This window comes from Falco punctatus (assembly GCF_963210335.1).
Source record: "Falco punctatus genome assembly, chromosome: 10".
Lineage (NCBI taxonomy): Eukaryota > Metazoa > Chordata > Aves > Falconiformes > Falconidae > Falco > Falco punctatus.
Window position 1 is genome coordinate 18,782,239 of NC_137590.1, and position 17,212 is coordinate 18,799,450.

The 17,212-nt window shown below is 66.6% G+C and overlaps 5 protein-coding genes across 20 annotated transcripts; 1 reads left to right on the forward strand and 4 right to left on the reverse strand.

Moving 5' to 3' along the window:
- Positions 1 to 317: 317 nt before the first annotated feature.
- LOC308070377 (calcium-binding protein 2-like) lies at positions 318 to 2,839 on the reverse strand. Of its 3 annotated transcripts, XM_080404189.1 has the most exons (8): positions 2,178 to 2,839; positions 1,772 to 1,942; positions 1,529 to 1,690; positions 1,326 to 1,356; positions 1,045 to 1,179; positions 827 to 936; positions 588 to 735; positions 318 to 512 (listed from the first exon to the last, which is right to left on the reverse strand). In XM_080404189.1, exons 1-8 carry the CDS (start codon positions 2,445 to 2,447, stop codon positions 487 to 489), a joined length of 1,053 nt encoding a protein of 350 aa, XP_080260315.1. In that variant the 5' UTR covers positions 2,448 to 2,839; the 3' UTR covers positions 318 to 486. The 3 variants fall into 3 exon arrangements, with proteins under 3 accessions (XP_080260315.1, XP_080260317.1, XP_080260316.1); XM_080404191.1 differs by lacking the exon at positions 1,772 to 1,942; XM_080404190.1 differs by lacking the exon at positions 1,772 to 1,942 and having other exon boundaries at positions 318 to 735.
- A 92-nt stretch (positions 2,840 to 2,931) lies between these two features.
- Positions 2,932 to 5,336, forward strand: NDUFV1 (NADH:ubiquinone oxidoreductase core subunit V1). Its single transcript, XM_080404188.1, has 10 exons — positions 2,932 to 3,105; positions 3,188 to 3,270; positions 3,340 to 3,510; positions 3,583 to 3,766; positions 3,850 to 4,039; positions 4,202 to 4,414; positions 4,499 to 4,665; positions 4,736 to 4,817; positions 4,899 to 5,044; positions 5,133 to 5,336. Exons 1-10 carry the CDS (start codon positions 3,052 to 3,054, stop codon positions 5,214 to 5,216), a joined length of 1,374 nt encoding a protein of 457 aa, XP_080260314.1. The 5' UTR covers positions 2,932 to 3,051; the 3' UTR covers positions 5,217 to 5,336.
- Positions 5,337 to 5,752: 416 nt separating this feature from the next.
- NUDT8 (nudix hydrolase 8) lies at positions 5,753 to 7,306 on the reverse strand. Its single transcript, XM_080404193.1, has 4 exons — positions 6,947 to 7,306; positions 6,735 to 6,867; positions 6,295 to 6,372; positions 5,753 to 6,186 (listed from the first exon to the last, which is right to left on the reverse strand). Exons 1-4 carry the CDS (start codon positions 7,150 to 7,152, stop codon positions 5,956 to 5,958), a joined length of 648 nt encoding a protein of 215 aa, XP_080260319.1. The 5' UTR covers positions 7,153 to 7,306; the 3' UTR covers positions 5,753 to 5,955.
- Positions 7,307 to 8,738: 1,432 nt separating this feature from the next.
- On the reverse strand, positions 8,739 to 12,468 carry MTCH2 (mitochondrial carrier 2). The gene is made up of 13 exons (XM_080404192.1): positions 12,309 to 12,468; positions 12,138 to 12,222; positions 11,944 to 12,050; positions 11,766 to 11,792; positions 11,336 to 11,389; positions 11,170 to 11,227; positions 10,990 to 11,041; positions 10,843 to 10,902; positions 10,202 to 10,295; positions 9,964 to 10,011; positions 9,495 to 9,562; positions 9,084 to 9,159; positions 8,739 to 8,940 (listed from the first exon to the last, which is right to left on the reverse strand). Exons 1-13 carry the CDS (start codon positions 12,393 to 12,395, stop codon positions 8,854 to 8,856), a joined length of 903 nt encoding a protein of 300 aa, XP_080260318.1. The 5' UTR covers positions 12,396 to 12,468; the 3' UTR covers positions 8,739 to 8,853.
- Positions 12,469 to 12,590: 122 nt separating this feature from the next.
- On the reverse strand, positions 12,591 to 17,093 carry AGBL2 (AGBL carboxypeptidase 2). 14 transcript variants are annotated; one of them, XM_080404177.1, is made up of 11 exons: positions 16,614 to 17,093; positions 16,205 to 16,381; positions 16,010 to 16,117; positions 15,775 to 15,925; positions 14,927 to 15,697; positions 14,685 to 14,847; positions 14,147 to 14,479; positions 13,949 to 14,058; positions 13,806 to 13,872; positions 13,601 to 13,696; positions 12,591 to 13,458 (listed from the first exon to the last, which is right to left on the reverse strand). In XM_080404177.1, exons 1-11 carry the CDS (start codon positions 16,945 to 16,947, stop codon positions 13,048 to 13,050), a joined length of 2,721 nt encoding a protein of 906 aa, XP_080260303.1. In that variant the 5' UTR covers positions 16,948 to 17,093; the 3' UTR covers positions 12,591 to 13,047. The 14 variants fall into 14 exon arrangements, 12 of the variants coding, with proteins under 12 accessions (XP_080260303.1, XP_080260310.1, XP_080260309.1 ...); XM_080404184.1 differs by having other exon boundaries at positions 15,775 to 16,117; XM_080404183.1 differs by having other exon boundaries at positions 16,010 to 16,381.
- Positions 17,094 to 17,212: the final 119 nt, after the last annotated feature.

Sequence of the window (17,212 nt, forward strand, 5' to 3'; positions counted from 1 at the left end):
CTCAGCCCTATATCATGGTTGGGGGGAGCGGGGGTGACGCAAAGGGCTCGGCTTCGGGTACAGGGCACAGAGCGAAGGCGGGAGGGATGAGCCAGCAGGGCTGGGGTGCAGCCGGGGGAGAGGGGACCGGCACGTTTGGCTTTTGGGGTGAGGTCAGGTTGGGAAGGGGGAACGTTGTGGGGCGGGGAGCAGGAAAGAGCAAAGATCAGGGCGAGAGTGGCCGAAGCCCGGCCATCTGCACCAAAAAGCGGCCTGGCGTCAGCCCCAGCGCCCAGCACCGCGGTTGGACCTCAGCGGCCGGGCAGGCGTGCAGCCAAGGGTAAGGCTGAGCGCCTCCAGCGCTGAAGAAGTGAGGGCCTCGCCCCAGGCTCCAGCGCTGCGCTGCGCCGGCACAGCCCCAACCACAGCTGGGCATTCTTCTCCACGGCCCCCTCCTCTTCGTAAGGCACGGCAGGGGCTCGGGTCCCATGTTGGCACACGCTGCCCTCAGCGTGACATCATCCGCACAAACTCTGCCGGCAGGAAAATATGTGCAGAGCATCCCGAATATTACTAGGGGTGCTCCCGGCCCCCTCCCTGGCCCCTACCTTCGAAGTCCACCAGGCCATCCCCATTGAGATCCACGTCCTTGAGGATCTCATCCACCTCCCGGTAGTTGAGCTGCTGCCCCAGCAGCTTGCGCATGGCCTCCCGCAGCTCCGCCATGCTGATCTGCCCGTCTCCGTTGCTGTCGAACTGCAGGGCAAGTGCCCATCGGTGCCAGCCACCCTTGGTGTGCCGACAGCCTGCCCACACCTGGGCCATCCCCCTATCCCCATCCCCTCACCTCACGGAAGGCGTCACGCAGCTCCTTGATCCCAATCATGTCCGCTGTCTCCGCCAGCATCTTGGGGCCCATCAGCTCCACAAAATCATCAAAATCCACCTTGCCCCCGGCTGTGGCAGAAGCAGGGTATCACTGGGGGGGGGAGGGGGGCAGAGATCACCGGGGCCAGGTCCGGCTGCCAGCAAGGTACAGGGGCCCCCCCGCACCCTGCCACATACTGATCTGCTGGGACAGCTCGATGAGCTCCATCTCGGTGGGCATGTAGCCCATGGTCCGCATGCACTCGCCCAGGTCCTTGTAGCTGATGTACCCGTCGCGGTCCTTGTCGAACTCCCGGAAGGCCTGCTTCAACTCTGGGGGAAGCGTGGTGTCACCACCGGCACCCCGGCACCACCTCATGCCCCCACCACTTGCTCCCACACGCCTGTCACCCTGCTGCAGCCAGGGCAGCTCCCGACCAGGGGGAAGACCCCCAGTCCCAAGGAGGGCAGCACCTCACCTTCAATCTCTTCGGGCCGCAGCTCCCGGTCCTGGGGAAGAGAAAAGGAAAAGAGTCAAAGGAGGGGTCCTTCTCCCATGGATCCCCCCAGAGAACCTGCCTTAAATCCCCTGCCGGCCGGCAAGCGGCCACAGGGTGCAGCCAGTGGCATGGTGCCCAGTGCAGCGGGCACGCGTGGTGTGTGGGAGGGGGCGGCCACGTACCCGCTGGGTGATGGCGATGCTCTGCCGCAGGAAGATGCAGGCTGGCCCCACCAGCCCCTGCAGCACCGAGTAGTTCTGCAGCGGAGGAGACTGTGCCGCCTCCGCTGCCTCCTCGGGGTCCCCGGTGCCAGGGACCAGGGAGCCGGAGCGCGGTTTCCCATCCTGAGGGCAGAGCGGGCATCAGCGGTGAAGGGGGGGGAGCCCCCCTGCTGGCCACCCAGGGCAGGCATGGGCCAGTCTTACCTTGGGGAGCCTCCGCTCAGGGGTCTTGGTGCAGTTGCCCATGGCTGGGGGCTGCCCCCACGCTGCAGGGCATGCCTGGCCCCGGGGGGCCAGCTGGCGCAGTCCTGGGCACTGCCACCCCGCCGGGGCAAGCTGGGGCCAGGGCCGGGGCGGGTGTGATAGTGGCCGTGGCTGCGCGGGGATTTGAGGTTTTTATGGAATATCTGGGGATATGCAGGGCAGGCGGGGGGGGGTGCCGCGCCCGCGCATAATCCCCCGGATTATTCCCCGCTTGGCCGCCCTGCTCCAGATGTGGGGAGCCGCCCAGCTGTTCCCCAGCCCCTCAGCCTCCCCGCGGGGACACTCAGGGTCCCCCAGCACCCGCCAGCCCTGCTATGACCCGGCCCTCTGCTCCGCTGCTGGTTACCTGCTGGAAAGCCGGGGGCAGCTGGGACCCCAGGTCCTCGGCAGCCCACCGATGCTCCGTGGGGGGCACACCACCATGGCTCAGCTGCCCTTGGCTCCCCAGGGTGCCGGTATTGCCGGGACCCCCCTGCCCCACGAGCTGCGGGGTCAGGTGGAGGCGGCGGCGGCCTCCCTGCTTACTGCGGCCGTGGGGGCGGGGGATGCCCCGGCAGGTGGGGGGCGCAGGGCTGCCGGTGCCCCGCCGCTGGGGCCCACGGAAGAGGAAGAACATGCTGCCACCCACCCTGTCCCACCGGTCGCCACCAGCCCTCACTCCCTCTCCGCACCCCCAGGGGCAGGCGGGAGGGAAACCGGATCCGCGCCCCCCCCCCCCCCCCGCCCCTCCGGCCCTGCTCCCTCGCCGGGACGAGGCCACCGACAGGGGTAAGGTGGCCCCAAAGCAGGGGGCAGCTGGGGGGCGAGCGGGACCCGCCACGGGGCTGGGGCTGGGCAGCACGACGCGGCCCCCCGGGGTGCCGGGGGGGGGGGTGGTGGTGGCAGCGGGGCGCCCCGGGGGGCACCGGGGGGGGGCGGGCGGGGGCCTCCGGTTTCAGCTCCCGAAACCCGACCCGGGACGGGGCCCGAGGCACGTGGCAGCGCGGAGCCATCCTGGCCACGCCCCCTGTCCGTGTGACCACGCCTCTTTGTCAAGTGTGACCACGCCTCCGCTTCTAGCCACGCCCCCTGGCGTAGCCCTGCCCCGCTCGCTGACGTCACCGCTGCGCCGGGTGCCGGCGCTCGCCGCGGACGTCACCGCCGGTGCGCCGCTCGCGGGGGGCGCCTGAAGGTGACGGTGGGTCCCGGTAACCGGTGCTGGTGCCGCTGCCCACCCCGCCATGGCCGCCCGGCAGCTGCTGGCGCTGCGGCGCTTGCCCGCCGCCTCCTTCTCGGTGAGCGGGGACGGGGGAGGGCGCGCCGGGGCGGGGCCGCCGGCCCCGGTGCTCCCGGCGCTGAGTGCGTGTGTCCCCGCAGACGGCGCCCAAGAAGACGCAGTTCGGGTCGCTACGGGACGAGGACCGGATCTTCACCAACCTCTACGGGCGGCATGACTGGCGGTGAGTGGCAGGGTCGGGGGGTGGCCCGTTGCCACCAGCTCGGTGCCACCGGCCGTGCCGTGCCCGCAGGCTGCAGGGCGCCCTGCGCCGCGGCGACTGGTACAAGACGAAGGAGATCCTGCTCAAGGGGGTGGACTGGATCCTCGGCGAGATCAAGGCCTCAGGGCTGCGGGGCCGCGGCGGCGCCGGTTTCCCCACCGGCCTCAAGTGGAGCTTCATGAACAAGCCCCCGGACGGCAGGTGAGACCGGGACTGGCCCCGTCACCCCCCCGCGGGGAGCCTGGCCCTGACGGCACCCGCATCCCCCTCCAGACCCAAATACCTGGTGGTGAACGCAGACGAGGGGGAGCCGGGCACCTGTAAGGACCGGGAGATCATGCGCCATGACCCCCACAAGCTGGTGGAGGGCTGCCTGGTGGCGGGGCGTGCCATGGGCGCCCGCGCTGCCTACATCTACATCCGCGGCGAGTTCTACAACGAGGCCTCCAACCTGCAGGTGAGCGGCGGATGGGGGCGAGGGGGCCCCAGCCAGCAGGGGAAGGGGGCTGCCCCAGACCCACTGGTCCTTGCCCGCTGCAGGTGGCCATCCGGGAGGCGTACGAGGCTGGGCTGCTGGGGCGGGACGCCTGTGGCTCGGGATATGCCTTCGACGTCTTCGTGGTGAGGGGTGCCGGAGCCTACATCTGTGGGGAGGAGACGGCGCTGATCGAGTCCATCGAGGGCAAGCAGGGCAAGCCACGCCTGAAGCCCCCTTTTCCCGCCGACGTGGGTACGTTCCCGGCCCTCCCCGCTTTGCTTCTGTGGCTCTTGGCAGCATGAGCCATTTCCAGGCGCTGCTGGAGAGTGGGATAAAATGGCAGTGACCGGACAAAACCAGTCGTCCCCAAGCCACTGTCCTGCTGCAGCCGTTGAGAACTCCCACCACTTCCAGGTGTCTTTGGCTGCCCCACTACGGTGGCCAACGTGGAGACGGTGGCTGTGTCCCCCACCATCTGCCGGCGGGGTGGTGCCTGGTTTGCCAGCTTCGGGCGGGAGCGCAACTCAGGGACAAAACTCTTCAACATCTCGGGTCACGTCAACAACCCCTGCACTGTGGAGGAGGAGATGTCAGTGCCGCTGAAGGAGCTCATTGAGAAACACGCCGGTAAGCACCATGGGCTGCCCTGCCGAGCCATGCTGGGGCCGTGCTGGGCCCAGCTCAGCCCGCCCTGTCCCCCCTCTCTGGCAGGGGGTGTCCGCGGGGGCTGGGACAACCTGCTGGCTGTCATCCCGGGGGGCTCCTCCACGCCGCTGCTGCCCAAGTCAGTGTGCGAGACTGTGCTGATGGACTTCGATTCCCTGGTGCAGGCGCAGAGCGGGCTCGGCACGGCCGCCGTCATTGTCATGGACAAATCGGTAAGGGACGGGCCCCCTCCCCAGCCCCCCCGTGCCGTGGCAGGGCCCTCACCCTCCCTTCCCTCCCCAGACTGATGTCATTAAAGCCATCGCCCGCCTCATCGAGTTTTACAAGCACGAGAGCTGCGGGCAGTGCACCCCATGCCGAGAAGGTGAGCAGGGGGCCGGGGCGGGCAGGTGTGGGGCCTGGGGGGCCACACTGCAGGCCCCTCATGGCCTTCCCATCTCTGCAGGTGTTGACTGGATGAACAAGGTCATGGCGCGGTTTGTGCAGGGCAATGCACAGGTGGCCGAGATCGATGCGCTGTGGGAGATCAGCAAGCAGATCGAGGGCCACACCATCTGCGCCCTGGGCGACGGTGCAGCCTGGCCTGTGCAGGTGGGGCGTCTGGGGCGGGGAGCAGGGTCTGGGGGGGTTGTCAGCCTTTCCCCCCACCCCCTTAACCCATCTCCTTTGCTCTGTGCAGGGCCTCATCCGCCACTTCCGACCTGAGCTGGAGGAGAGGATGCGGCGCTATGGGGAGGCCAAAGCCCGAGCGGTGTCGGCGTAAGGAGGCGGTGGGGGGGCAGGGGCTGCCGGCAGTGGTGGCCCTGCCTGTTCCTACTGGGGGGGCTCCCTGGGTAACTTGTGGGTTCTGCTGAGGGATCCTCAATAAATGCTGTTGCGCTCACGGGCTCGCTCGGCTGGGAGGGGAGACAGGTGTAAGCTGCGGACATAACCTAGGAAGGGACCACTGGGGGGGCTTTGGGGTCCTGCCTCCCCTGGAGCAGGGTATCCCCAGGATCAGGGGGATCACGCAGCCAGGGTATGGATTTCCTCCCCACCCCCAAAGGGAGATCCTGGTTTTCCATGAGCTTCCATGGCCCCCGCTGGGCTGGGCTGGGGGGCAGAGGCAGCACTACACTGTTGGGGTATTACATGGCCCCCAACCCATCCCTGGGGACACCATGCTCCCTGCCGTGGTGGCACCAGGACAGCTCCTGCCTGTACCAGTGCCACAGGGGACAGCTGTCGTGTCCCCCCAGCCCCCATAGTGTTGGCACCGAGGGCCAGCCATGCACCGTGACTCACAGATCATGGCACAAGTGGTTCCAAACATGGCTTTTTACTAAATCACAGTGTGTGACGGCAGCTGCAGGCACGTGGAGCCTGGCAGGCAGCAGCACCCATGGGTGGAAGGGCTGGTTTCCTCACAGCACCCTCCTCCCACCCCATCCCGGAGTGCATGTCAAGGCCACCCCTAAAAATGCCCCCCCCGGCACCTGAGGGCCACCTCGTTCCCTCTGGCGTCACGTCGAGGGGCTTCGTGCCGGCACGTAGGTCTTCCTGCGGTAGCCGTTGGGCAGCAGCAGCTCCAGCGTCAGCTCGGTGATGATGGCTGTCAGCCCCCAGACCTTGTGGGGGCCGTTGAGGAAGACAGGCAGGGTGTAGCCATAGCGGCCGGCGGTGCGGAAATGGGTGTAGCCCTGGTTCTCCTCCCGCAGCAGGTGAGCCAGGGGCAGGGTGAAGACCTCCTCCACCTGCTGGCACAGGTGGCAGGGGGGTGGCCAGGGCCGGCTGCCACAGTGGCACCAGGGAATCGGGTGCTCAGCCTAGGCGGGGGCCGCAGCCAGTGCAGGGTCACCCACCTCATCGGGGTTGGGGGTTAATGTCCAGTCCTCCAAGGGCCCCAGGTTGGCCACAACGGGAGCCACCATCTGTCCCTGCTGGAAGGTGCATCCACAGGGGATGGGGGTGACAGTCACCCCTTCCCCAAAGTGTCACCCACGCACCTGGATCCCCTCTCCCCAGCCCCGGACACCCTGTGGCCCACTCTGGCACCTACTGTGCATCTGTCACCCAACACCCCCTTGCCTGCTGCCACCCGTGTCCCTGCCATTCCATGAATCTGTCATTGTGTCCCCGCCAACCCCTGTGTCCCCATCACCCTGTGTCCCTGCTGCCACCCCGCCCTTATGTTCACGTGCCCTTTGCCATCCCCACGTCCTTAGTGTCCCCACACACCCTGCAGCCCCAGCCCGGTGCCCTTGTCACCTCGCCCCCCCGCCCCGCCCCCGGTGCCCTGTACCCGGTCGGGCAGCGGCCGCAGCTGCCCCCAGACGCTCGGTGCTGCCACCGCCACCCCCAGCTCCTCCCGCGTCTCCCGCAGCGCCGTGGCCACCGCGTCGCCGTCCGCCGGGTCGCGCCGCCCCCCGGGGAAGCTGCAAAAGGCCGGGGCAGGGAGGGCACGGGGGGGGTCGGCGTCGGCCCGGCCCCGGGCCCCGCTCCCGCCGCCGGTACCTGACGTCGCCGCTGTGGGGGCCGCCCAGGCGGCGGGAGCGGAGGGTGAAGAGCAGCGCGGGGCGGCCGCGCACCGAGCACAGCGGCACCAGCACGGCCGCCGCCGCCGCCGCCCCCCCCGGCCGCCCCGCCGCCGCCGCCAGCCGCGCCCGGCACCGCCGCTCGCTCCCACCGCCCAGCAGCGCCGCGCCCGCCGCCTCCGCCATGGCGCCGCGGGCACCGGGGGGGCGGTGCCGGCCCGGGCCCGCCCCCGCCGGGGTGCTCCGGCCTCCCGGGGGGGTGTGCAACCGGCCGCCCCGGTGGATAGCCTCATCCCAGTGTGCAAGCGGCCCCCCATGTGCAACTGCCTCCCGGTGTACAACAGCCCTGCCGGGTGTGCAACCACTTCCCAGCGTACAACCCCCCCCTCAGCGTGCAACCCTCCTGCCAGGTGTGCAACCCAGCCGCGGGATGAAACCTCCTCCCGGTGTGCAACCCCTCCCAGTACGCAACCCCCCCACCAGGCGTGCAACCCCTGCGGTGTGCAACAGCCCCAGGGTGTGCAACCACCCCCGCCAGCTGTGCAACATCCTCCCGGGGCGCAACTGCCCTGCCTGCTGTGCAACCCACCTCCAGCTCTGCACACACACCCCTGGGCATGCAGCGGCCCTGGGTGTCCCACCCTCCCACTGGATGTGCAACAGACCCCACCGGGTGTGCAACGCTCCCCCCCCCCCCCCCCCCCCCCCCAGCTTTGCACAACAGCCACCTGCAGCTTTACAATGCCCTGCCAGGTGTGCAGTCCTCTTGATGGGTGTGCAACAACCCCTGCTGGGTACGCAACCCACCCCCCCAGCTTTGCAATGCCCCTGCTGGGTGTGCAACAACCCCTGCTAGGTACGCAACCCACCCCCCCAGCTTTGCAATGCCCCTGGCTGGGTGTGCAACAACCCCCACCAGATGTGCAACCCCCCTCCCAGCTTTGCACACACACAACCCCCACCACACGTGCAAGCCCTTCTCCAGCTGTGCAACCCTGTTAGGGAGTTTGCAACCCTCTGACGGGGTGTGCGGCCCCCCAGTGCCACTCCTGTGTTCCCTCACCCAGGGGTGCTGCGGTGGGATCCCCCCCAGCTCTGCTCCCACCACCGCAGCCTCAAGGAGGAATGAGGAAGGGGAAACTGAGGCGCATGAGCAGAGGCCTTTGGGCCCCACCACCACCCACGCCACTGCCCCACAATTATCCCCCAGCTGTTAACGAGCAGCCCCCAGCCCCTGCGCAGGGTGGGGCAGCCCCTGGGGGAGCTGGGACCATTGCTGCCCAAGCACCTGTGACACTGGTACCACCGGTCTTAATAAATCAAGGGGGTTATTGGTAAGAGGGGGAAGGTTCTGGGCCCTGTTATCTTGCGGGGGAATTTCTTCCCTCAAAACAGCCTCGACTGGGTCCAAGGCTGGGAAAAGGCTCCCAGGGTGTAACCACAGGAGAGGGATTTCTGCCAGCGGATTTACTGGGAGCCTCAGCAGCGCCAACACTTCCAGGCTATAGATAAGAGACAGGTGCTGGGTCCCTGCAAGGACAGGAGGGACATGACAGTGGCTCGTGGGACTGTCCCAGCACCCAGCCTGGCTGACTGTGCTTACGGGGGTCTGTGCGGGTGCTGAGCTGACAAGGGGTCAGAGAAATAAGGGGGAAGTAGGGAATCATAGGGACAGCACTCTGGTGGTTCAGTCAGGGAGGGAACACTGGAGATCGGCCAATCCCCTCTCCAGGAAACCCCCGGCCTCATGACAGACAATCAGGCATCCAACCTTCACCTCTCAGCATTAAATGATTTTAAAAAACTGTATAGAAATCAACACGCTCTCATAATTCTTTGCCTCCAGAGCCCCACATTGGCTTCACAACTGCCCTCTCATCTCCAACTTCAGCGAAACCTCCTCTCCTCCCACACGTATCGCTTCCCTGCGGGCACCTTGCGGAAAAACAGGCTGTTCCCTCGGCTCATGTTGCCCTGGAAGGAGGAGACAATCACTGCTAGGTGAGTCAGGGCTGCCCCGATTCCCGGTGCAGCCCCCCCAGACCTCACGGGGCTCCCACCTGGCTCCTCTCCATGGCCAGGCAGCATCCCGGCGCTGCCCCGCTCCAGCCACTTACCTCCCTGTGCAGCTGGCTCCAGCAGTCCAGCCAGGAGGAGTAGGTGGGTGCGTAGGGGAAGAGGCCCCCAGCCAGCCTGGGAAAGGGAGAGGAGACCCACGGGAAATTATTTCCACCCAGGGCTGAGCCAGTAGGGAAGGAACCATCCCCCTCTGCAGCTCCACGCTGGGCTGAACCCCAAAATGGCCCTTCCAAGGCCAGGCTCCCACCCCACACATCCCCCCCAAACCACAGTGCTACCGTCCAGGGATTAGCCCCACAGCAAGTTTAAAACATCTTTGCTATCTGGGAGCTTTGGAAAGGCAGTTTTGGCAGCTGATCTGGCATGGAGGGGCACGGCCGACACCCAGGCCAGCCCCACCAGGCGTGGGCTCGCCCTCGCTGCGGCATAGGAGATGGTGGCAGACTCACCCGCAGTTATTGACGGCCATCAGGTTGGAGACCAGCACGAAGGGGTAGGTCAGCATGCTGGCAAAGAACTGCAAGGGAGAGCAGGGCTGATTGGCAGCGGCACGTGAACCCCTAGGGATCTCCCCGCTTCACTCCACATGGCAGTAAGGAGCCCCAAAAGATCCCCAAGGACACCCCACAGAGGAAACCCTCTCCCACAGGCCCCATGTGGGGCTGGGCCAAGGCTGACGGCGTGAGCCCATGGGTGCGCAGGGTCACAGAGCTCCTCCATGGAGCATTCCTTCCCCTGCAGGCTGATCCCTCCACAGCCCAGGGCTCTGCTCCCCCAGCGTAGCAGCCGCAGGACAGGCAGGATTACGGGAACACACTGTTCCCCAGGGGAAAGAGGATTCCATTATGTCCTCCCTCCCCACAGGGAGACAGCATCACACACATGTGTGTACCCCCCCGTAACATGGGCTGTACTCACTCCAGTGACTGCCTGTGAGTAGCTCTTCATCTCTGTCATGGTTGAGACCTGTAGGAAAGGGAAAGGCACCTTCATTCCCTACAGAGCTGTGTTGCCACCCCAAAACAGGGCTGTGGCCTCCCAGACTGTCCCTGGAGCCTCCCCCATCCCTCACTGCTGTCAACTCAACACCAGTCACGTCCCTGCACTGCCCCCAGCCTGCCCCAGGCCCCCCAAAAGCAGGGTGCCAAGCCCATACCCCATTCTCCAGCGCGTACGTGTTGATGAGGTAGGCCAGCATGTTGCAGAGCCAGAGTGAAAGGATGTCCCCGAGGAGCCGGGGGATGAGGCCACTAAAAGAGAAAAGGCAGCAGGAACGTGAGCCTAGTGCAGCCTTGGATCCAGCCGCACGGAGGGAGAGCTGGGGAACGGCCAGTTTAGAACAGGAGGGAGCAGCAGTTCCCCCAGAAGCTGGGTGAAGGGGGAACTCCTGGCCCCAGGAGCAGGACAGTTCAGAGAGGACACGGACGCAGAGGGGAACTGTTGGAGGGACCCAAAACACATCCCAGCCACTGCTCCCGGGAAAAGGTTACTACACCTTTGCTCTGTTTTAATGTCCCCAGGTACTGGATGTCACCTGCAGACCCTGGGGCTGGTGGCTACAAGGCAGGGGCTTGCCAGATCCACACCAGGAAGCCCCCCAGGGAGGGCAGAATAGGAAACTGTGCACCCCAGCAGCGGCTGAGGTCAGGGCAGAGTGCTTCTGGAACCCGGCAAGATGGGAGGGCAGAGCTGCAGCGCCGCAACTGGAGCGAGGAGCAACACCTGAGTGAGGCCCATGGATTTTGGGGAGACACCCCGCTGTGCCCCCCTCCCCAGGCCCCAATGGACAGCACTCACGCGAAGAAGCCCAGGATACCCTCTTCTCGGTAAATCGTGGCGAAGGCGCTTAGTGTCCCACTAGGCCGGGGAGGAAGAGGACAGTGCTGCAGTCAGAGGGGGCCCTGCGGGCAGGCAGCCCCCGCTGCGGCAGCCTCCGCCCCATACCTGTACTTGGTCTCCCGGCCGATGAACTGCACCATGCAGCGTAGGGTGATTACTGTAGGCAGAGACAGGCAGCGCGAGGGTCAGGGGGGTACAGAGATGCTCCAGAGGAACACAGGGGTGACACGCACCCGTTACTTGAGTCACTATGCCCGTGCACCGGCTACGGGGGAAGGCACCTACCATGAAAGGGGTGGGTGATGAGCGTGGCAGCAGAGCGAGCAACCATCTCTCGGGAGGTCTGAGGAGAAACGGGCTGTCAGGGGGGGCTGGGTGACAGGGACGCAGCAGACAGAGTACCCACCAGTGTTGTACCAAGCCCCTCTAACACCCTCCTCCTCCTCCTCACCTCCTTGAGAACCTGCTCCAGTGAGGACACGGGCTCCTTCTTGCTGGTGCCAGGCTGGAGACAGAAAGAGGCATCAGGCAGGGAACAGCCCCCCAAAAAGCACCACTCCTTCCCCACCACCTCTGAAAGGACCCACAGCCCCCCAGCGTGGGCTTGGCAGCCCCTGGCCCTGCTGGAGCCCTTCTCCCTGGGGGCAGTGCTTGATGCTGGGCTGCCTCTGCCTGCAGCCAGGGCGCACACAGAGGGAGGGAGAGAGGGAGTGAGAAAAGGAGAGGGAGGGAGGCAGGCAGGTGGGCAGACAAAGGGAAGGAGTGGGAGTGAGAGAGGGAGGAAGGGAGCAAGAGAGATGGGGGAAGGAGGGGGAAGGAGGTGGAAGGAGGGATCAAAAGGGAGACAGAGAATTCACTGGGGGAAGCAGCCTTGCACCTACCTCAGCCTGCTCGGCCTCCTGGTACCGCTGGGGATGGAAAGGGCTGGGTCAGCACAGCCGCGGGAGCCAGGGCAGGGACCCCCCCAAGGCCAAAGCGGCGAGACGCGGGGTCTCGGTGCCCCCAGCGCCGGCCGACAGAGCCCTCCCGGGGCCGGCTGAGACGCGCCCCCCCAGGTACCTGCAGCACTTTGCTGTGCACCACAGTGCCGATGGCGCTGGAGCAGAGGCGGGGGGTGAGGCCTTTGAAGAGTCCCGCTCTTCCGTCAACCTTCACGATGTGCTTGGCTGGGGGGGCAGCGGGACCCCGTCACGCCACGCCAGACCCCCGCGGGGCGGGAGACACGGGCAGCCGCGCCGCCGCGGCAGACTCACCGTACGAGAAGAGGCCCGGCAGCTGGTAGACCTGGCGCCCGAAGACGTTCCTCCCCAGGGTGGGCGGCAGCGGCTCGTACCCCACCTGCGGCGGGGACAGGCTGCCTGCAGTCGCCGGTACCGGGCCCGGTGCGCCCCCCCCAGCCCCCCCCGTTACCGGCAACCCCTTACCTGCACCAGCACCTTCACGTACATGAGGGGCTGCGAGAGCACGGTCAGCCCCGAGCCCAGCAGCACCTGCGAGGCCGCGTCCGCCATGGTGCCGCCCCGGCGTCACGGCCCAGAAGGACACCACCGCCACCGTTTCCGCTTCCTCCCCCCGCTCCCGGTACTTCCGGCGCGGCCGCAGCCTGCTTCCGGGCGGGGGGGCAGCGGGGGGGGGGAGCGGGGAGCGGCGCGCCGGGTCGTCATAGCAACGAGGTGGCGTCACCACGGCCAGCAGGCCTGAGGCGTCGCTATGGCAACGCGGCCTGCGGCACCCGCGGTGCCTGAGGCCTCGCCACAGCCTGCAGGCCTGAGGGGACATGGCAGGACCTGAGGGGACAGGGCGATGGGCCTGAGGGGACAGGGCGTGAAGGGACATCATGGCGACAGGGCCTGAGGGACTGGGACCAGAGGGGACGAAGTGGCGATAGGCCTGAGAGTCTGGGGCCTAAGGGGACACTATGGCGATGGACCTGAGGGCATGGGGCCTGAAGGGACGTCATGGAGATAGGGCCTGAGTGGACGCCGTGGTGATGGGGCCTGCAGCACAACGGAGCCTGCAGGGCTGAGGTACCGCCATGGTGCCGGGGCCTGGGGCTGGGTGCCAGCAGCCTCTGGGCAGGCTGGAGGCTGAGGAGGAGCCCCAGGGGAACGGCAGGATGAAAACTAGTGTCACCACACAGAGGCACAGCCACGGGTACAGCCTTTAATCCCGAGCACAGGCCCAGCAGCGGCGGGCAGCGGGCAGCGAGGCCGTGCTGTGGGTGGTGAGGTGGGAATGTGCCCTGTGCCTGCGGGCAGCAGCTGCCTGCCCGCCCCGCTGCCCACCCCACCGCTGGGACAGCCCCAGTTTGGCTCCCGGGGCTGTATCTTGTGAGGAATCACTGGTGACACCAGGGTGGTGGGTGCTCAGCAGTGGCTGATGGCACGACACTGCACTGGTGCCACTGTCCAGCTGAGATCCCCAGATGGCAGCACGGCGTCCAGCCCCCACTGCAGCTGCGCTGGGAGCGGTTACAACAGAGCCAGCTCTGGGCTCCTCTCCCGCCGCACTGCCTTCCCTTGGGGTCCCGGGGAGAGCCAGCTGCCGGTGGGTCCTGGAGGGCCCTGGCCTGGCCTGGGTGTCACAGAAGAGGGGTTAGACCCACATGGAGCCCCAGGAGTGCTGGCACCAGGCTGGGACAGCACCAGGGACAAGGGTCCCTCCAGGACTGTCCCCTCTGGGACCAGGTGGACTGTCCTCACAAGTCCAGGCTCACCGGGATGTTGGCATGGTTCTGGTAGGCAGCGTTTGTCTGGTTCAAGGCATTCCTCGCTCTTCGGCTCCGCAGCTGCTTCCTCCTCTGTCGCTCCTGCTGCACCAGATGGCAAAGCAATATAGGAACATCTGCACACTGCGACATCTTGCGCCTTCCCGGCGCTTCATCATGCCTGCCCTGAAAGCAGTGGCACCCAGGGGCTCACCGGCTGTGCTGGGCCACAGAGGGGAGCCGGGGTCTCATCGGACACGGAGCTGTCAGAGCCGCTGGTGCTGTGTGAGGGAGACGACTGTCTGCAGCACCCGCTGGCACTGCCGGGCTCTGTGGGGCGGCGTGGCTGGGACGTACCTGGACTCAAGCTCTGAGGCGGAGACGTCACTCCAGCTGCCCCCAGAGCCCGGCTCATGGCCCAGCCGCTGCCTCAGCAGCGTGTCCAGCTCTGACAGGCACTGCTGGAACTGCAGGTCAGAGCCAGCATCACCGTGGTTCCCTGCAGCACCAGGACCAGCCCGGGTGCTGTTGTTTGAGCCACAGCTGCTGACCCACCTTGGCGGGATCAGGGTCGCAGAAGTCAAGCAGGGTGTCACAGAGGTGGTAGCCCAGCGACTTGAGGTCTTCAACAGTGAAGTGCGAGTTCCTTCCGCCTGGAGGGAACAGGGCACAACGAAACAAGTGGCAGCTTCCCAACCTGGGGACCGTGCGTCTGCCAACACACCTAGCACCATTACCCCTGGCCCACAGCAGCCCCTCACCCAGCGTGGAGCCGCCGAAGGCTGCCTCCATGGTGTAGCTGTTGGAGACACCCATGCGCCACATGACCACCCTGCCCGTCCCCGCTTTGCTCTTCTGCACTTTAAACTTGCAGCTGAGGAAGGAGAACTGGGGCCAGCCCCGGAGTTGGCACAGTGCGGGCATGTGTCCCCCTTCCAAGCCCCACAGGGACACCACAGCAGCATGGGAAGTGGCACGGTGGCCACATTCCCTGCATCACCATCTGGTGTCACCATGAAGCTTGGCGAGGATGCCATTCCCCAGCTCTGAGACGCCATTCCTCAGCTCTGAGGATGGCTTCAGAGAATCCCACCTTGTCGGGGGCGTTTTTGCTCAGCATCAGGGGGAAGACGCGCTGGCACAGCCGTGGCCCAGCACTAGCCCTGCCACTGTCACAGCCATACATGAAGACATTGTTCTTCCGGCTGTGCCCATGGAAGTCGCAGTACAGCACCACCTCCCGCTCCGCCAGCACCCTGCGCACATCAGGATAAACCCACCAGCACCACCACAGGAACGGCATGGACCTGCCAGCTTCCCGCACCCCCACCTCACCTCTCAACCATGGCCCGAAGGTGCCACACACTGGGGAATGAGCCGCGGAGTGCCGTCCTGTAAGCCCTGTTGGGATCGCGGCCTGCCAGGGAGCAGCGCGAGTTGCCCACCACCACCCCGTCGGGGTTGAGCATGGGCACCACCTTGAAAATGAAGAGCCGGCGCAGGAGCTGCGCATCAGCGTGGGCACCAAGGAGGAAGTCGAGGCAGCCCTGCATGGCCCAGGAGCTGCCGCTCTCCCCGGGGTGTGCGCGGGCACTCAGCACCACCACCCGCTTGGCCGCCACACCGGCAGGGCTGGTGATGGTCAGCAGGTAGACGGTGTTACCGGCCAAGCTGCGGCACAGCGCCCGCACCGTGCAGTACTGTGAACGCATTGGGTCACTTGCCAGTGCCCGCAGGTAGCGCTGCAGGTCAGAGTAGGTGTAGGGGTAGGAGTGGGCGAAGAAGCAGGTGTCATCGTTGTGGGGGAAGCGCACTGTCCAGGAGAGGCAGAAGGTGGCCGGCTCCTCCCCGCCACCACCCCCCCGGTAGTAGCGGAGGTCAGTCCCGACGCGGCGCCAGCCGATGCCATGGCTCTGGGCATCCCGCTGGGAGTAGAGCAGCGGCCGCAAGCCCTCGCTGTAGAGGCTCTTGGGCTTTGCCAGGTTGGCGATGGTGAAGCGGTAGAGAGGGTCTTGCCGGGTGTTTTGGACGCGGAAGTAGAACCACTGGGTGTGCTTGCAGGTGTACAGGTCTGGTCGCAGCGTCAGCACGTACTCGTAGGGGCCCCTGTGCAGCAGGACAGGCCACACTCCAGCTCCCAGCCCTACTGCTGCCCGCCCCCAGGCCCCCAGACCCTCTCTTACACCTTGACAGCTTTCTCGAGGTTGCCGCTCTCGAAGCGGGATTCGAAGAGCAGTGTGGTGTCCTGGGGACCCTCCAAGGGGGCCGCTGGTGAGGAGAGGGGACCAGGGGCCCCCCCGACCCGGGCATGAGTGAAGCAGGAGCCTCGGGGTGCTGTGGGGGGAAGCCCAGAGGGACAGCGATGGGGGCTTGGGGAGACCAAGGGGGCACCCAGGGGTGCTGCCCCCTCCCCAGTACCTGGGTTGAAGTGGTAGACAACAGTGCCAGGCTCCTTGCTGGGGGTGGCTGGAGCCTGCTCAGGACCCATGGGCTGGCAGAAGGGCTCCGGTTCAGGGGGGACCCACTCTAGGGAGGGACAGAGACAGGCGCTGTGGGTACCATGGGTGTCTGGCGCAGTGGCAAGGTGGGGGGATGGCCGGAGCACTCCCTCACCGATGTGCTTGATCGTTTCCTCGATGACTTCGCACTCGACAGGCCAGTGGGGAGCAGGTAGGGGTCCCCGTGCCGAGGGAAGGGCAAAGAGAGCCCGCGGTTCCCCCAGGGACCCACGGCACCGCACTGAGGGGACCGGTGTGCCCTGGCGGGGGGTCTGCTCCAGCACCCCAGGGGCTGCAAGAGGACCAAGAGGGGGCTGGGGGGCTCTGATGCACTCGTGGCAGAGCAGGAAGCCCAAGCTGTGAGGGTTGGGGTGGGGACACCCCCCCAAACCCACCCACTACCCCAAAGCAGGGAGAGGACCCAGCCACTGTGCTCTGCACGCCAGGAGGACACAGCTCTGAGCCCCAGGGCAGCACCAACTGCACTGCCGGGGGACTGCGGGCGGCAACGGGGTCTCACTCACGGCTCAGCTCCTGCCCAGGACCCCGCAGCCAGCCAGGTTTGGTGCTGCCGGTGCCAGGCTCCTCGGAGGCGTGCTGCTCAGCAGAGCCCCCTGGGAACACCGGGCTCTTCTGCCCGCCCATCTTCTGGCCTTGGGGAGAGCGCAGCTGCAGCCCCGAGCTGGGGACATGAGGGGACGTGTCCCTGTGGCCAGGGCCCCTCCGCAGCCAAGGCTCACCTCGGAAGTAGCCGTAGTAGCGCAGGTGGCTGTACATGAAGCTGTCGTAGGGCTCGGGGACCAGCTCGCCACCGAACCCCCCCAGTCCCTCAACCCTGATCGCTGGGCTGGGCTGCATGGCTGCGAGAGCTCCGGCAAAGGCCCAGCAAACCCTTCTCTGGTGACTAGGACGCGGTCGCTGAGCGACCAGCTAGCACTGGGGAGGGACAGGGCGGTCCCGAAGCCAGGAAAGGAGCCAAAGGGATTGCGTTATCCTGGCAGACACCCAGAGGAGCGGGGCCACAGAGGGCTCCCACGGCATCAGCCTGAGCCAGGGCCAACACGCACACCAGCCCTGAACTGCCCCTGGCCCCGTGGCAGGGGCAAGAACAGCCCCACTCAAC

Excerpts from the sequence above, each read along its gene's own strand:
- LOC308070377 (XM_080404189.1), bottom strand. The coding sequence starts at position 2,447 with ATGTTCTTCCTCTTCCGTGGGCCCCAGCGGCGGGGCACCGGCAGCCCT. Across the intron at positions 1,943-2,177 it reads TGCCCCCGGCTTTCCAGCAG|CCACGGCCACTATCACACCC; the intron begins GTAACCAGCAGC and ends ATCCCCGCGCAG. Across the intron at positions 513-587 it reads TGGCCTGGTGGACTTCGAAG|AGTTTGTGCGGATGATGTCA; the intron begins GTAGGGGCCAGG and ends TCCTGCCGGCAG.
- NDUFV1 (XM_080404188.1), top strand. The coding sequence starts at position 3,052 with ATGGCCGCCCGGCAGCTGCTGGCGCTGCGGCGCTTGCCCGCCGCCTCC. Across the intron at positions 3,511-3,582 it reads AACAAGCCCCCGGACGGCAG|ACCCAAATACCTGGTGGTGA; the intron begins GTGAGACCGGGA and ends ATCCCCCTCCAG. Across the intron at positions 5,045-5,132 it reads GTGCAGCCTGGCCTGTGCAG|GGCCTCATCCGCCACTTCCG; the intron begins GTGGGGCGTCTG and ends TGCTCTGTGCAG.
- NUDT8 (XM_080404193.1), bottom strand. The coding sequence starts at position 7,152 with ATGGCGGAGGCGGCGGGCGCGGCGCTGCTGGGCGGTGGGAGCGAGCGG. Across the intron at positions 6,868-6,946 it reads CCCCACAGCGGCGACGTCAG|CTTCCCCGGGGGGCGGCGCG; the intron begins GTACCGGCGGCG and ends GGCCTTTTGCAG. Across the intron at positions 6,187-6,294 it reads TAACCCCCAACCCCGATGAG|GTGGAGGAGGTCTTCACCCT; the intron begins GTGGGTGACCCT and ends CTGTGCCAGCAG.
- MTCH2 (XM_080404192.1), bottom strand. The coding sequence starts at position 12,395 with ATGGCGGACGCGGCCTCGCAGGTGCTGCTGGGCTCGGGGCTGACCGTG. Across the intron at positions 11,793-11,943 it reads TGCACAGCAAAGTGCTGCAG|CGGTACCAGGAGGCCGAGCA; the intron begins GTACCTGGGGGG and ends TTCCATCCCCAG. Across the intron at positions 8,941-9,083 it reads GGAGCCAGCTGCACAGGGAG|GGCAACATGAGCCGAGGGAA; the intron begins GTAAGTGGCTGG and ends TCCTCCTTCCAG.
- AGBL2 (XM_080404176.1), bottom strand. The coding sequence starts at position 16,947 with ATGCAGCCCAGCCCAGCGATCAGGGTTGAGGGACTGGGGGGGTTCGGT. Across the intron at positions 13,697-13,805 it reads TCTGTGGCCCAGCACAGCCG|CAGGAGCGACAGAGGAGGAA; the intron begins GTGAGCCCCTGG and ends CATCTGGTGCAG. Across the intron at positions 13,459-13,600 it reads AGAACCATGCCAACATCCCG|GCCAGGCCAGGGCCCTCCAG; the intron begins GTGAGCCTGGAC and ends TGTGACACCCAG.